At 41.4% G+C, this 14,604-nt stretch overlaps 2 protein-coding genes across 5 annotated transcripts in view; one reads left to right on the top strand and one right to left on the bottom strand.

Annotated features, from left to right (window-relative positions):
* Window positions 1-14,604, bottom strand: part of LOC144002975 (histone acetyltransferase KAT7-like) — a 28,663-nt gene that overhangs the window by 6,157 nt on the left and 7,902 nt on the right. The window contains exons 4-14 of one of the 3 annotated variants that reach the window (XM_077498664.1): window positions 13,071-13,352; window positions 12,914-12,996; window positions 11,224-11,310; window positions 7,847-7,945; window positions 7,650-7,760; window positions 7,505-7,552; window positions 5,345-5,536; window positions 3,883-3,972; window positions 2,812-2,952; window positions 2,437-2,530; window positions 2,176-2,322 (exon numbers count right to left, since the gene is read on the bottom strand). In XM_077498664.1, coding sequence (XP_077354790.1) covers window positions 2,176-2,322; window positions 2,437-2,530; window positions 2,812-2,952; window positions 3,883-3,972; window positions 5,345-5,536; window positions 7,505-7,552; window positions 7,650-7,760; window positions 7,847-7,945; window positions 11,224-11,310; window positions 12,914-12,996; window positions 13,071-13,352 — 1,374 coding nt within the window. The remainder of the gene's footprint in view (window positions 1-2,175; window positions 2,323-2,436; window positions 2,531-2,811; window positions 2,953-3,882; window positions 3,973-5,344; window positions 5,537-7,504; window positions 7,553-7,649; window positions 7,761-7,846; window positions 7,946-11,223; window positions 11,311-12,913; window positions 12,997-13,070; window positions 13,353-14,604) is intronic. The other 2 variants (XM_077498669.1, XM_077498675.1) reach the window with 2 other exon arrangements.
* aldh16a1 (aldehyde dehydrogenase 16 family, member A1) overlaps window positions 4,531-14,604 on the top strand; it is a 29,935-nt gene continuing 19,861 nt past the window's right edge. The window contains exon 1 of one of the 2 annotated variants that reach the window (XM_077498641.1): window positions 4,531-4,720. Coding sequence is in view for 1 of the 2 variants with exons in the window: in XM_077498628.1 (XP_077354754.1) it covers window positions 4,723-4,743 (21 nt within the window). In the remaining variant the exon portion in view is untranslated. Of the gene's footprint in view, window positions 4,744-14,604 lie in introns of both variants that reach the window. The other variant, XM_077498628.1, reaches the window with a different exon arrangement.

Below are 14,604 nucleotides of genomic sequence, written 5' to 3'. Positions count from 1 at the left end.
CTCTATAAAGAGATGAGATGAAATTCTGATTCTTTGAAAACAGAGTATTTATTGGTCCTTTTTGAAAATCAACTTCCATCCATCCATCCATCCATCTTCTTCCGCTTATCCGGGGTCGGGTCGCGGGGGCAGCAGCTTCAGGAGGGAAACCCAGACTTCCCTCTCCCCAGCCACTTCAACCAGCTCCTCCGGCGGGATCCCGAGGCGTTCCCAGGCCAGCCGAGAGACATAGTCTCTCCAGCGTGTCCTGGGTCGTCCCCGGGGTCTCCCGCCAGTGCGACATGCCCGGAACACCTCCCCAGGGAGGCGTCCAGGAGGCATCCGAACCAGATGCCCGATCCACCTCAGCTGGCTCCTCTCAACGCGGAGGAGCAGCGGCTCGACTCTGAGTCCCTCCCGGATGACCGAGCTTCTCACCCTATCTCTAAGGGAGAGCCCGGACACCCTGCGGAGGAAGCTCATTTCGGCCGCTTGTATCCGGGATCTCGTTCTTTCGGTCACGACCCACAGCTCGTGACCATAGGTGAGGGTTGGAACGTAGATCGACCGGTAAATGGAGAGCTTTGCCTTTTGGCTCAGCTCTTTCTTCACCACGACGGACCGATACAGAGTCCGCATCACTGCAGACGCTGCACCGATCCGCCTGTCCATCTCCCGCTCCATCCCACCCTCACTCGTGAACAAGACCCCAAGATACTTGAACTCCTCCACTTGGGGCAGGATCTCATCCCCGACCTGAAGACGACACTCCACCCTTTTCCGACTGAGGACCATGGTCTCGGATTTGGAGGTGCTGATCCTCAACTTCCACGAAAATCAACTTCCACGTATGAATTTTGATTTGTGTCAAATTTGATATATCCGGTCACAATGCTTTAAATTTGTACATTTCTAACTGTCAATAAACATAATAAAAAAAGGGACATATTAAACATGTTAGTATTTCCATAAATCCGCAAGAACATTTCCCACTACAGGGAATCACAGTTACGTCAGAGTTACGTTCCTATGCTAGCGATGTAACCCGAATTTTGACTTAAGTCAAATTTCTTAATTAAAGTCAATATTTACATCAAAATAATTTGCATAAAAAAATCTAAAATACATTAAAACAAACAAACAAATAAATAAATAAATAAGATGCTGTCCAACTGTCCGACTGAAGCCCAAGTCTTTGCCGATGTTCGTCGGTGTATCCTTTCTGCGATCTTTTTTATGATGTCTAGCTTCGTTTCCATGGTAATTGCTTTTCTTTTGGCTGAACCAACATGGATAGAAAACGTAGCTTTCTTGTTTGGGGCCATGATGTGAAAAAAAAAAAAAAGAGGGCAAACAAGCCAAAGATACTCCACAAGTGCACAAGCGCTAGCTAAGGGCTAAATAGCGGACGAGGGGAAAATGCTGCGGGCTATATGGCGCACGAGGAGCCAAAATGGCGGAGGGGGCCAAAATGGCGGACCGGGAGTGAAAATGCCTTAGGTCGAGTGCGCATTAACTCGAGGACTCCCCGTATTAATAAGTATAGGTGTCTCTCCTTTCTCAATTGGGGCAATCTTGCAAGGTCGCTGGAAAAGCCATCCGCCGGGTGATACTGCCCGCTAATGGACTATCTGTGCATTGCATGTGTCAGATCATATACGTCACGGTTTTAATGGGGAAAAAATATTATACTCATGAAATAGAGGGCTAAAAATGTCTTGCATTTAATATATGTTTGCCTTTATAGGAGTTAATATAAATGCTCATGACAATCACAAAATCAATTTCCCAGAGGATGTCAACTATACTTTTTGCCATTCTTGCCAAAATGTGTACAACTTACTGTACATTCCAGAAAACATACATGTTAAATTAATTACAGACTGTAAAGTAAGCCATACGTATGATGTGACAGTGAAGGGTTGTTTGTCTCCTATAAATTGAGTGCTGACCAGTCAAGGGTCTATTCTGCCTTTCAGCCAATGCTACCTGGTTATCCCTGCAACCCTGAACAGGATAAACAGTATAGACAATGAAAGGATGTATGTTTGACTATTTTTTAAAATTCTTTTACTAGGCAATTTTCTAAAGCCTTTGTGGTAACTTTGTGTACTTCCACCAACTACACCCATCTTTCCCCCCCGCTAATGTTACAGAATGGTTTCACTGGTTTGGAAAAGACCATCCAGTACTGACCTTTAATCGAGATCTCTTTCCCCTGAAAGTTATTCAGGTAGCACAGCAGCACCTCCTTCCAGTAACTGCGATAGCTGATAAGACCCAGGTCGGATAGCGGTCGCTCTGGTGAGCCCACTTTCTCCTCCACCTTTGACAACAGGTAACCTGAAAGGACAAATAAAGAAAGAATGCTAAAATCTCGTGTTATTGCTGCTGACTGAATCCAATAGGGACTCACATGCACCTAGTCTCACACACAAACCCAAAGTTTAAACTTACTGAAGTCTATTAGCATCTTGCCATAGCCTTGCCTCATGTACTGTGGCATGGTGAGGATGCAGGACACATTGTAGTTTAGGAAAGAGTTTTTTTCCTATACAAAGACAGGTAGACACATAAATGAAGCACAAATACATAATATTGGAACACGTGAAATTAGTGTCTCTGTCATTGATAGGGTGACCTGGGATTACCAACATTAGTAGCAGTAATACAATGAACCCACCAACACTCCTCTTGTATGAGGTTAGCTTTAGTGTGTATATTTGCTATTTTGGTTAGCTTCGAAGTATTTCACACACGTAAATGACACATAACTATAGTGGAGTCCCACAACAACTTAAATTTAAACCCAAAACACTGCAAGGACTTTACCTTGGAGAAATATCCCACAAGATGGCACCCTGTGTTGTCAACCTCAGTCATCACGTAGAAGAGGAAAGGTTCAACATCATAATACAAAGTCTTGTGGTCCAGAAAGAGTTTGGCCAGCAGACACAGGTTCTGACAAAAAATCTGCCAGAAAAACAATGTTGTTTTAAAATTGATTTTTCTACTGAAATTAAGAATTAATGATTAAGATTGCATTCTGTCAATGAAGAATATTTTAAACATTATTTGGCACATATTGACACATTTTATAAACATAATGTAAGACAATATTACTACTACTACTACTCTTCATGATCATCATTAGAACAGGTCTTTTTCATAGTTTTTGTAAAATTCAACATTTAAATACAGTATTCATGCTTATACTAATTATATTTTAGCATTGAAAATAGACAACTGTTATACAAGTTATGACAGAAACTTAACATCCATTTGTTAATTGCCAATGCTGTTGGTAGTCGAATAAATTTGTTAAGCCTTGTAAATTGAACCATTACATGTGTTCTTTAACTCGTTTGCTCCCATTTATACATTACCTATACATTTTTTATGGAATTTTTTTTCAAATGCTAGAGAATACAGAAGGCTTTGATGCAGCCCCTGAACTTAAGAGAAAAGTTGAAGCAATGGTCGTTATTAAAAATTAAAAAAAAAAAAGAAAAAAAAAAAAAGGCCAGCAGGTGGCAGAAGAGTATAAGAGATAAACAAGGACCATGTTGTAAACCGCCCCCCACCCCCACCCTTTCCTTTGGTAGGTTCCATGTTTTTTATGGCAATAAAATAAAATATTCTGTGGTCCTTGCAAAATCAGTCAAAATCCAGTAAAACAGCTGAGAGGGAAGGGTGTTGCTTCAGTGAAAATGGCTGCAAGTGAATGAGTTAATTACCAGTAGTTGGTTATTTGACGTATTTCTTTAGTTTTTACATGTTTGAAATAAAGTGCTCCAAACAAGCAAACAAAATGCATACACACAAAAACAATCATTTGTTGTAGGTAAACAAAGCATGATTTGGTTTCTGGAACGTTTAGGGGGTTGTGTTAGCCTTTCTTACCTTGTTCTTCTTGCCATCAACCTCAAAAACTGAAATGTTGCCTTTCCGGTAGATTTCATCACCTGGAGGATGTTTCCAAACACATTTGGCCTAATATGAAAAAGATAAAATAATCATAGTCTAGTTTGTCTTCTTAGACGTCAACACAAATTTATAACCATCCAACCATTTTCTGAACCGCTTATTCCTGCAAAATCTAGAAATGAAATTATAGATTGGCTTTAGGGTTAAGATGATCAGAAGGCATGAACCCATTCGCATGTGGATACTGATCAGTGTATTTCAATGACATCAAGTTTGATCCAATTTGCACGGCCCTTGTATTAGCAGATATGTGCGTATGCTAAGAGAACCATGAGGTCTAGGTCAACTTCTGATGAAGAATTACGTCTTAATATTGTCATATTATGCCTAGTGTAAGCAGTTCCACGACTCACACATTACCATCCAAACACTTGCTTGCTAGTGGGCATGATGTAAACAGCAAATTCAAGACAGTATTTGTAACACTTAGGGGAAACCCGAGCTAGTTGGATCACTTTTTATACTTTTATATATTTCTTGGAATCAATACATCATATACAGGCTAGACCCTTCTAGCTGACGTCACTGCTTAGCTCCCGCTCTGACTCCCGGAGGACATGCTCACCATAACAAATGAATGTAGAGCTTGATTTTCGACGAGCATTTTCGTTAAAAGGTGGGAAATATGTTAAGTGTCACAAAAAACGTCCTGAGTAGGGCATTACATTACTGCGACCCATTGAAACCAGCCGTTTGGAGCCGCTAGCAACAAAAAATGGAGTTGGTTGGAGAGCAAAGTGGAAGCGGAAGCTAGGTATGTTGTTCTTGCTTGAAACGGTACGTCGTCGATCACTACTTTCATGGTGTAAATTGTCATTCATGAAATTGTTTGTATCCGGATATACTCGTCTTGCTGTATAGCGAATTCTTCAAGCTATCTTAGCTTGCTAGCTGCTAACAAACAGACCGTACGTTTACAAGACATTCCTCAGCAGAGATCAAGCCCGAGTTAAAGTGTTAAAAGAAAGAAGAAAGCTTCATCTTCTATCAATGTTGGTCCAGCCAAAAGAAAAGCAATTACCATAGAAATGAAGCTAAACATCATTAAAAAGATCGCAGAAAGGAGAGACACCGACGAACATTGGCAAAGACTTGGGCTTCAGTCGGACATTAGTACAGCATCATTGCTTTTATTTTAATGTATTTTAGATTTTTTTTATGTAAATTATTTTGATGTAAATATTGACTTTAATGGGGAAATTCGACTTAAGTCGAAATTCAGGTTACATCGCTAGCATAGGAACGGAACTCCGGCTTAACTCGAGGACTCCCTGTATTACACTTTTTCGGAGAAAATTGCAACGTGACAGCTTACAACTAGCCCTGGTCTCCCCTACGAAATGACAATTGATCCAAAGCGGGACCAAATCAGTCTTACCATATGTCTGCGCAAGATGGTCTGGCTCTTCATATACTTAAGGCAGAATTCGCACATGTACAGCCGCCCCAGGCGGGCGTATTCCTCCGGGTACGGTGAGTGGTACCACGTGTCCAGTTCGTAGCGTCCGAACACAATGATTTTAATCATGTTGCTCCCCTCCGACACCTGGCCAGCCAGACGGAGCTTCTCCTGTAATGACCAGGGTAACAGGGTGACGATGAAGATGGGTCGTGACAAGAAATGAGAAGAGAACAAGGAAATAGGTTGCCGTGACAAAAGAGGGATAAGGAAAGAGATAATGGAAAAGAGCTCCGTTAGTCAGGGAAGATGAGAAGTTCAGGCATAAAAAACAGCCAGTAGTACAATGAAAAATGATATAGATGAGCACAGTTTAAAAATAAACAATGTACATTTAAATACTGTCTGCTGGAATTGTTAAGTCGAGATGAGACAACCTGAAAGTCGCAGCTGTGTGTTTTCTAGACAGGTGTGCCTTTCAGTTGAAAAATAATATGGATTTTCTTTCATATTTTCAATGAGTTATATTTACAAAGGTAAACAAATATCCCAATATTTCAAGGGTCTATTCCAGTGGTTACCAACTTGATGGTTGACCCCAAAGTCCATGAGTAGCCCCTGGGCTTGCTTTGAAAATAGCTTGCCAGCGATCGACCATTGAGTGTCCTAGGAATGTTGTAGGAGTGATCATTTGAAAACACTTGCAGTGATTTAGAGAAATTACAGTGGAGTAAAAAAGTATTTGGCCAATTTCCCATACTTCCTACTGCATTTTGGTCAAATACTTTTTAACCCCACTGTAAGTGTTGCATATTGATGTTTACATTTCTACCTTGTTAAATAATTGTTGATAATTATTGTGAGAAATAATAATTAACTCATTTGCTCCCAAAAACTTATAAATACGTTCTATTTTATATATTACCATGCTCCCAAAGACATAGAAGAAGTCTTTGATGCAGCCACTGAACCGAAGAGAATGCTTGAAGCAATTGTAGTGATTACAAAAACAGCCAGTAGGTGGCAGAGATCAACCATGGCCATGATTTTCCCAACTGCTTTAACAAATTTGTGAATAATGATGAAACTTCGCTATATTCTAATGCTAATTGCTGCAAAAGGAAACAGATATAAATATACTTTATTTTTCCTGATGAAAGAAGAGACTAATCTTTCTTTTGCTAGGTTCCATGTTTTTATAGCAATAATTCACAATATTCTGCGGGCCTTGCAAAATCAGTCAAAATCCAGTAAAACAGCCGGGAGCGAAGAGGGTTGCTTCAGTGAAAATGGCTGCGAGTCAATGAGTTAAACATGGTCAGTGTCTTTACATAATTTAAGGGTGTTTGATACCATTTTCTTTCATACGATACCAGACTACTCAACAAGTCTAGTCACTGATACCGATTCCAAGTACTTGATACCACTCGTGCATGAGATTTTTGCCCAAAAAGCGACAGCTCATTTTAAACCTATATCTATACATCCTAATATAGCTTTATTTTTATTTTCCAGTTTTTATACTTCTAATTTCTCATTCCTGATCATAAAACAGCCTCCCGCAAGTACCGATACATTGAAATAAGGCGATGTATTGGCCGATACCGATACCTGGTATCGGTACTCACCCCTCTCTGAGCAAATGTGCTATTTCAGATGTGTGTATCAGACTGGAAGCCCTTTACATTATGAAATCAGTACCCAAGAAGTAGCTGTCAGGTTCAAAAATGTTGGTGACCACTGGTTTCGTCTCTCAGGGCTTCGTTTGCTACTAGTGTAATGTGAAATGATGAAACTAAATTACCATAATAAGGCAAACAAGATCCAAGGTGTGCTGCAATATTTGCAATCATTTTTAATAAGATACGTAGCACCTATGTGCTGGGTTCGATGACGCAACATGAATGAAAAGCTGATTAAAGCTATTATTAAAATGACACACCACACTTAAAGGACACTAGATGGTGTCCACTCAGGCCCCAATTGAGACATTTAATGTCTGTTTACCTTCGGAAACGGGGACTCATTTAAGGGTCCAAACAAAAAAATAACGCGACTTCTGAATGGGTCTCGATGGAACGGAACAGAGAAAGGAGAAACAACAGACACAGAAGAACTGAAAGGGATTGTTCCATCTACCAAGTATATTTCAGACTCCTCCTGAGGCTGCAGTGGAGGGTGTGCGGACTGGAAGAGAGAAGAAGAGGAAGAAGGGGCGGACGAGGAGGGCGAGGCAAATAACAGACACAACGAGAGGAGGGTGATGATGAGTTTTCTCTCTTACAAGGTCCTCCGAGGCACGTGCCTGCGCTTTCCTGAACAAGTCCAGGTCGTAGTCACTGGTGATGTTCTCCAGCAGGGGCTCCCGACTCATCCCGTGGCTCTGCCGATGATCCTAGCAACCGAGGCGGACATAAGAGGATGATGACAAACATGCTTGGTTGTTCAAAATGGGCTAAGGCAAACTTGTCATGCACACACCGTGCACTTGTCCTTCTCCTCCTTATTGAGGCCGGTGTTCCTTTTCTTCCTCAGCTCAGTCACCTTCTCCTTGTAGCGCAGCTGACGTTCTGTTGGGGTCTGACAACATCACTGACAGTTAGGACAAGCTCACACGGCCAGTTTGGCATGGTAGGCTCCCAAAGCAATCTGGATGTCACATGAATTTCTCTGAACATGCCCCCCGCGGCAGGAAAGTAGTGGCGCAGTGTTAATGGACTACAACAGCGAGGAGGGCTAAAGTTAGCATTTATCCGTCAACTTTCTGCCCAAGAGCGGACATGTTGGATTGCCGATGAAGTGTTAAGGCCTCAGTATGCTTCTGCGAGAGGCTCGCGTCGAGGCGTCACGTTGGAGCTCCGCTCGTGCGTTTGCCTTCCGACTTGTGCGCAATACACATCGGTGTCTGCTGGAGTTTCACACCAAGTCCCGCTGTCGCTATGGCTGGGCCGCCACAGAGTGGCGATTCCTCTGCATTTTATGACGGATTCAGGAAGTTCAATTTAATTCAGAAACACGAAACAAAGCCGGGGGGAGAGTAAGTTCATCACCGTGGCAATTAATTATTGCCAATTTGCACCGGTGTCGGCCGTAAACTCGCCAAAACACAACAGCCGTGCGCTTAGCGAACACAGTTTTTTGTTGTTGTTGTTATTGTTGTTTTCCGCCTCTCGTCCCAGGCACATATCCACATGCACAGCCGTGGTCTCCGAGCAAGGAAGTCGATTTGCGCCGCCAGTTGCCTTCACGGAAACTATCTGGGCGGGGGGCGGGGAGAGAGAGAGAGAAAAAAAAGAAAAAACGCCATCGAACGGACCAATCAGAAGCGAGCGACGCCCCGCCATCGACGTGCGTCCAAGGATTGGCGACATGTGCACGTCGGCCGGCCACGAGCGACGCAGCACTTAAAATTCATGGCTCGCGTCGATCATGTGATCGACGGCGCTCATCGACGCGAGAGCAAACGTGGAGGCATAAATTAGGCTTAAAGTGTTAGGGCTTTTGTTTCAACTTGGCGACGCTGCTACGTGGAATTAGCTCCTCTCTTGCCAGTGAGTGCTTTCAAATCTGATCATACAAAGGTTTTACAAGTTTGTATGAGCAGATTTTTTTGCCCTTTATGTGTTGACAAAATGGCATCAAAGTTTGCCGTTTCATGCAAGTCTTGCAGTGTAATTTAGGTACGATCGCAAGTTAGCATCTGCTAAATTGGCCGCCATCATTTTATACCGTAAAAACTTCTTCTTTTGGTGTTGGTCAGTTATTAAATTCAACTGTGTAAGATCTATTAAACCATAGCAGCACAAATGAACAAAACAGATCATTTCCCCCACATTTTGTGTGTGCTAACAGTTAGCATCTGCTGATTTAGCCACCATATACAAAGTGCAACTTATACAAAGTGCAACTTTGTATATGGCTATGCATTGGTTCCTCTTTTGGTAGCCTGGAGCATGACCCTTTTCTTGCTTCTTCTTGCTGTGGCAGCTGGTCTGCAACAGCTGTCAATCATGGTTAAAGTGTAGTGTTTGACTTTTACTCGTATTTTCCATGCTGTCAAAATGGTTGCGCTAACGGCCATTTTGGGATGCGTGACGTCAACGTCTCGATAACTATTGTTCTATCACATATGAGAGGGAGAAACCATAGAAGATTGCACCACTGCAGGAGTGGGATACTACAATAAGACCATTTCAGATCAGGAGTAAAGATAGAAAAGCGGTATTTCAATTTAGAGCTGTCAAAATTAATCGATTAATCAGCATGTACTCGATTATCAAATTAATCGACAACTATTTTAATAAATGAGTAATTGTTTAATTGAGCAAAAACCAAGGTCCAAATACTTCTAACCATGACCTTAATGGTTACAAAATAAATAAAAATAATAAAAACTATTAGTCAATAAAAGTTGACTGTAGAGCAGTGGTTCTTAACCTTGTTGGAGGTAGTGAACCCCAGTTTCCTATGCGCATTCACCGAACCCTTCTTTGTTGAAAAATAACATCCTTTTTGTTTTTTAAACAAATTCAAGACATACAGTAGGTATGGGGTTTCTGGTGAACCAAATGAAAAGGGAGAGACACGTTTTCTTCGAATCTGGCTCCATCGTGAATTCAGTAAGCGTGTTCGTGTTCTTCCCCAACTCCATGCAGCTTTAGGAAGTGTTCCTTTAGTTTTGCTAGGTAGCTAATTGGGCTGGACTAGAATTACTCAACTTGTCATTGCAAATTATGCAGTTACGAAGATGATTCCCATCACTAAACTCAACTACATATTTATCAAGCACTTTAAAACAACCACTGCTGTTTTCTTAAGATGGAACCCAGAGGTAGTAGACACAAATAAAATAGCAGAGGCTCCAGAATTGAACCCTGTGGAACACCATACGTTTCACTGCACATGTGAATTTATATTGCACATCTGACCACTTTCTTTTTTTGCTCAACATAATTAGTATGAAGGGATTAAAATACTAATACCATCACATCAGCCACAAGTCATATACTGAGCGCACCAAATTCCAGATAGACCAAGCAATGTCGCGTGATCACCTGCAGCCAAGCGGGGCATATCATCACAAATCATTTGAGCCGGGTGTTTGTCTTGCCACCGAACCCCTGGGGTTGGATCGAACCCAGGTTAAAAACCACTGCTGTAGCAAGGCTCAGGAGGAAAAAACATACTAGGGATCGTTTTATGATCAGTAAGTAGAAAATAGAAATTAGAGGAATAGAAAATTGCCACCAATTTAAATAATTTATATTTTAGGGAAAATACTATATTGGAATATACATTAGTTAAAGTAATAGTTAACATTATTTGTCTTTTTTTAAGAGGAATTTTATGTAGTGTAGTATTTGGTATTGGTATCGGTGGCAACTCAAGAGTTGAGTATCGTGTGGGAAAAAAAAAGTGTTCTTTAAAATCCTTAATAATTACATACTACGTTGGTCATCTATATTACACCACAAAATGAACCTCTACTTTCCTAAATATCGGATGAAGTGAACAGGACAGTTCATTAGTTTATCACTGCTCGATTGCAAAGTCACTGACAGGACAACTTAATGTCTGCTTTTACCTCAGGAAAGAAAAACATTGAAAAAGTTCAACTCCAGATTTGATGAGGCTTCTTCTGCTCAAGTATGAGCGGTTGCTTCTGGCTATACCGGGATACACAATAACTGTAACGCTTCATATTATCTTTAGCCATTATTAAAATTGACTTTATGACTTAATGATTATTTAATGCTTCCTCATTTCACATCTCATCTCAGCACAGGAGATGAGCATGAACGTGACCGACGGACCAGTGGATGACTTTTATAGCTATTAGCGGTGAAACAACACCTTACCTGGCTTCTCACGGAATGCCTGTTCTCGTCGTGACGGTGAGACAACGTCCTTTCATCGGCCTGTTTCTCTCGAGCCGACACCTTGCCCTGACAAAACATCAACACGCTGTGATGACAACAACTGACAGTCGGCCCTGCAGCACAAAACCTTGCACTATCCTTCTTGTGTGCTCCAGAAGGCTTTGCAACTTGACAATTTCAATGTGACCCTCCCTGTTGGGTCCTTCTTTCCACTGGTGACATGTTCCCGAGTGGCTGCTTGCTCTGACTAATCTCAGCTGCGTGGTTATCAATGTATAAATATCATGTCATCCTGATTAACTCATTCACTCGCAGCCATTTTCACTGACACAACCCCCTTCGCTCCCGGCTAATTTATTGGATTTTGACTGATTCTGCAAAGCCCACAGAATATTGTTTTCTATTGCTATAAAGACTTGGAACCTATCAAAGGAAAGACTAGAGTCTTTTCGTTCATCAGGGGAAAAAAAGTATATTTCTCTGTTTCCGTTTTTGCAGCAATTAGCATTAGAATATAGCTAAGTTTCATCATTATTCACAAATGTGCTTAGAACTGTGGAGAAATCAGCTTGTTTGCAACATGGCCCTGGTTGATCTCTTCTACTCTGATGCCACCTGCTGGCCGTTTTTGTAATGACAACCATTGCTTCAACCATTCTCTGCAGCAGAGAGGCTGCATCAAAGCCTTCTATATGCTCTAAGGCAGTGTTTCTGAACCCTGGTCCTCGGGGATCACACTACCCAGCCTGTTTTCCATGTCTCCCTATTCCCAACGCAGCTGATTCCAATGACAGCTCATCAGCAAGCTCTGGATAAGCCTGATAACGATCCTCACCTGCGTTGGAATAGGGAGACATGGAAAACAGTCTGGATAGCGTGCCCCGAGGACCAGAGTTGAGAAACACTGCTCTAGAATAAAAAATAAATAAATAAATAAATGTCTTTGGGATACTTAAAATATTTAAAATAACGTAACGTAAGAACGTATTTATACGTTTTTTGGGAGCAGATGAGTTAAAAAGATTCTGAATTGTCTTAAAGTGCAATAAGTCAGGTCTTTCCTAAATGTAAGGAAAATAATTCATGTGACCAGTAAATTTCAAGAAAACAGTTACTAAATACAAAAAAAATGGCCTTTAAAATTCTGTTTTATTAAGAATTTATGGCAAAAAGAGATAAATAATCAATTCATGGTTTTATAAATCAATATCAGGCTTGAAAAGGAAAATCGATTCGATATCAATTATTGGATTTTTTTTTAACCCAGTCCTACATAAAAAGCCCATGACAATATACTGGGAGCAGACCTGCTTTAATAGGCTCATTTACTAAGCCACATTAAGGTACATAGACCCTTGTTATCCTATATTATTGTTTGTCTCATTCCAATTGGTGTGTTCGTGCATTCTCGTTTTCTGCAGTTTCCTGTGTTCGAATTTTGATGTGAAAAAGTAACCTCAACAAAAGTGTGTAAAGCTAAGCTAAGCAGAGCTGAGATGAGTTGGGGGGAAAAAAAAAAACGTTACTGTGACTTAGCCAGTTGTCAGAAAAATTTAACAAAATGGCCTTTGTACCAGCAGAGTTTCGCACTCTTGGTCATGCATCATTTTGTGTGTGTGTGTGTGTGTGTGTGTGTGTGTGCATGTGTACACTATATGTGTGTTAATACCTTGCATTCACCAGCTGACAAATTGTGGTATAGAGGACACCCTGATATGGAGAAGTGTCTCTCATGTCTCCCAGTCAGGTGACCTACGTGAGGTCAGAGAAGGATGTAAAGCTCCTGATCATTGGACAAGCTCACATTCAAACGAGCAAGGCGTTACCCAGCGAATTGCATCCAGGCGTGGGACACTTCATGTTGAAGTTGTAGCTCTCGTGAAAGCGCCGTCGTTTGGGCCTGTGGGAAAGGTCGTGGGCGGCGGCCTCCTTGAGCGAAAGCTCCTTTGCCAGCCTCTCGTCCTCCTCTTGAGAGACGACCACATCATTTCTGGACGACGCCAGGTCATTCCCGGGGCTGGATGTCTCAATATCGGACTCGGAAGACGGAGCGTTGCCGGTCGGCGTGCGGGGAGGGGTCTCGTCGTGGTCTGCTGACTTCTTTATGCCTACAGACAATGAAGGCAAATCAAAATGGTTACTGCATGGGACGGTACTTTTTGCGGGCAACTGGGGCCGAGCCCAGCCTTGGATAGCAAAAAATCTGCAAGTAATCCAACTTAAAAACTATGGATAGGCCAGGCCAGGGCTGGACTGGCCATCTGGCATACAGGGCAGAGGCCTGGTGGGCATCATCGTTTGGGGCCGATGCAGTGCTTTTTCATGATTATTTTCCTACATTTTACCACAAGAAACTGACCCACAATTTAGAAGGGCCAGTCCATAAATCCATTTCAAATATTGAAAGCAAAATGAAACCATCAGTTGCAGAACTACATATTGGGCAAAACAGGCTATGCAAGGCTGGTGGGCCGAAGTCAAAATGCCAGGGCCGATTTTTTTTTGTGCCAATCCAGCCCTGCCTGGGCCAGGACTATTATCGGCCGAGATATTGGACATTTTGAGAATATCGGTATCGGCCTTTTCTAAAAATCTGGCGGCCAATAAATAGTAAATCTAAAACCATCCTAATTTCAGGGAACTTTACATTCTCAGTTAATTTTTTAAGAGATTCTTCTGACCCTGGGAACCTCCTGAAACTTTTGTTTTTGTTCGACATTGAAACAAAGAAATGCGAAGGTTTAAGATTTCAAGGTAGAGTATTTTTAAATTTTGGGGAAAAAAAAATTTATTGCAGAAAACTATAGAGAGCTATGATGGCATTTACTTGTTTAAGTTTCCATTTAACTTTTTAATTCATACTGAAAACCTTGGGAGCTCCCTGAACATTTTGTTATAAATTTAAAAGGATGCCCATCATCTAATATTAAAAAATAAATAAATAAATTTGAAAAGTATGAAAAATTGTTCAATAAACATTAAGACATTACAACAAAGTCAAGTTTGGCATTTGTATTTAAAAAAAATGTTGACGCCAAGGTGTCTAGTGTAGGAGCCGTCACAGTAAGCTCACTTAGCCTCCCATGTTGTTACAATTACACTTAACTTCATTATGTGTTTACCTGCTTTAATTATTTTGTTTTATTCTTTAGTTTTTTTTTTTTAATTCCAAGGTCTAACAAGCTATCAATTCACTGGCACCCTGCATAAGGATGTACTTGGCACCCTCTGAGACCTAGCAGAGGAATCCAAAAGTCAAGACGGACATGAGTGCCCATGAGGTGTAGAGATCTGAGACCTTGACCTGCAAATGAAAGAACATGCTGTGGTCCTTGTTCTCACCTACCTCTCCAGTCACAT

The sequence above is a fragment of the Festucalex cinctus genome, chromosome 1, assembly GCF_051991245.1.
Source record: "Festucalex cinctus isolate MCC-2025b chromosome 1, RoL_Fcin_1.0, whole genome shotgun sequence".
In the NCBI taxonomy this organism is placed as follows: domain Eukaryota; kingdom Metazoa; phylum Chordata; class Actinopteri; order Syngnathiformes; family Syngnathidae; genus Festucalex; species Festucalex cinctus.
This window is presented reverse-complemented; position numbering and strand designations above follow the sequence as displayed.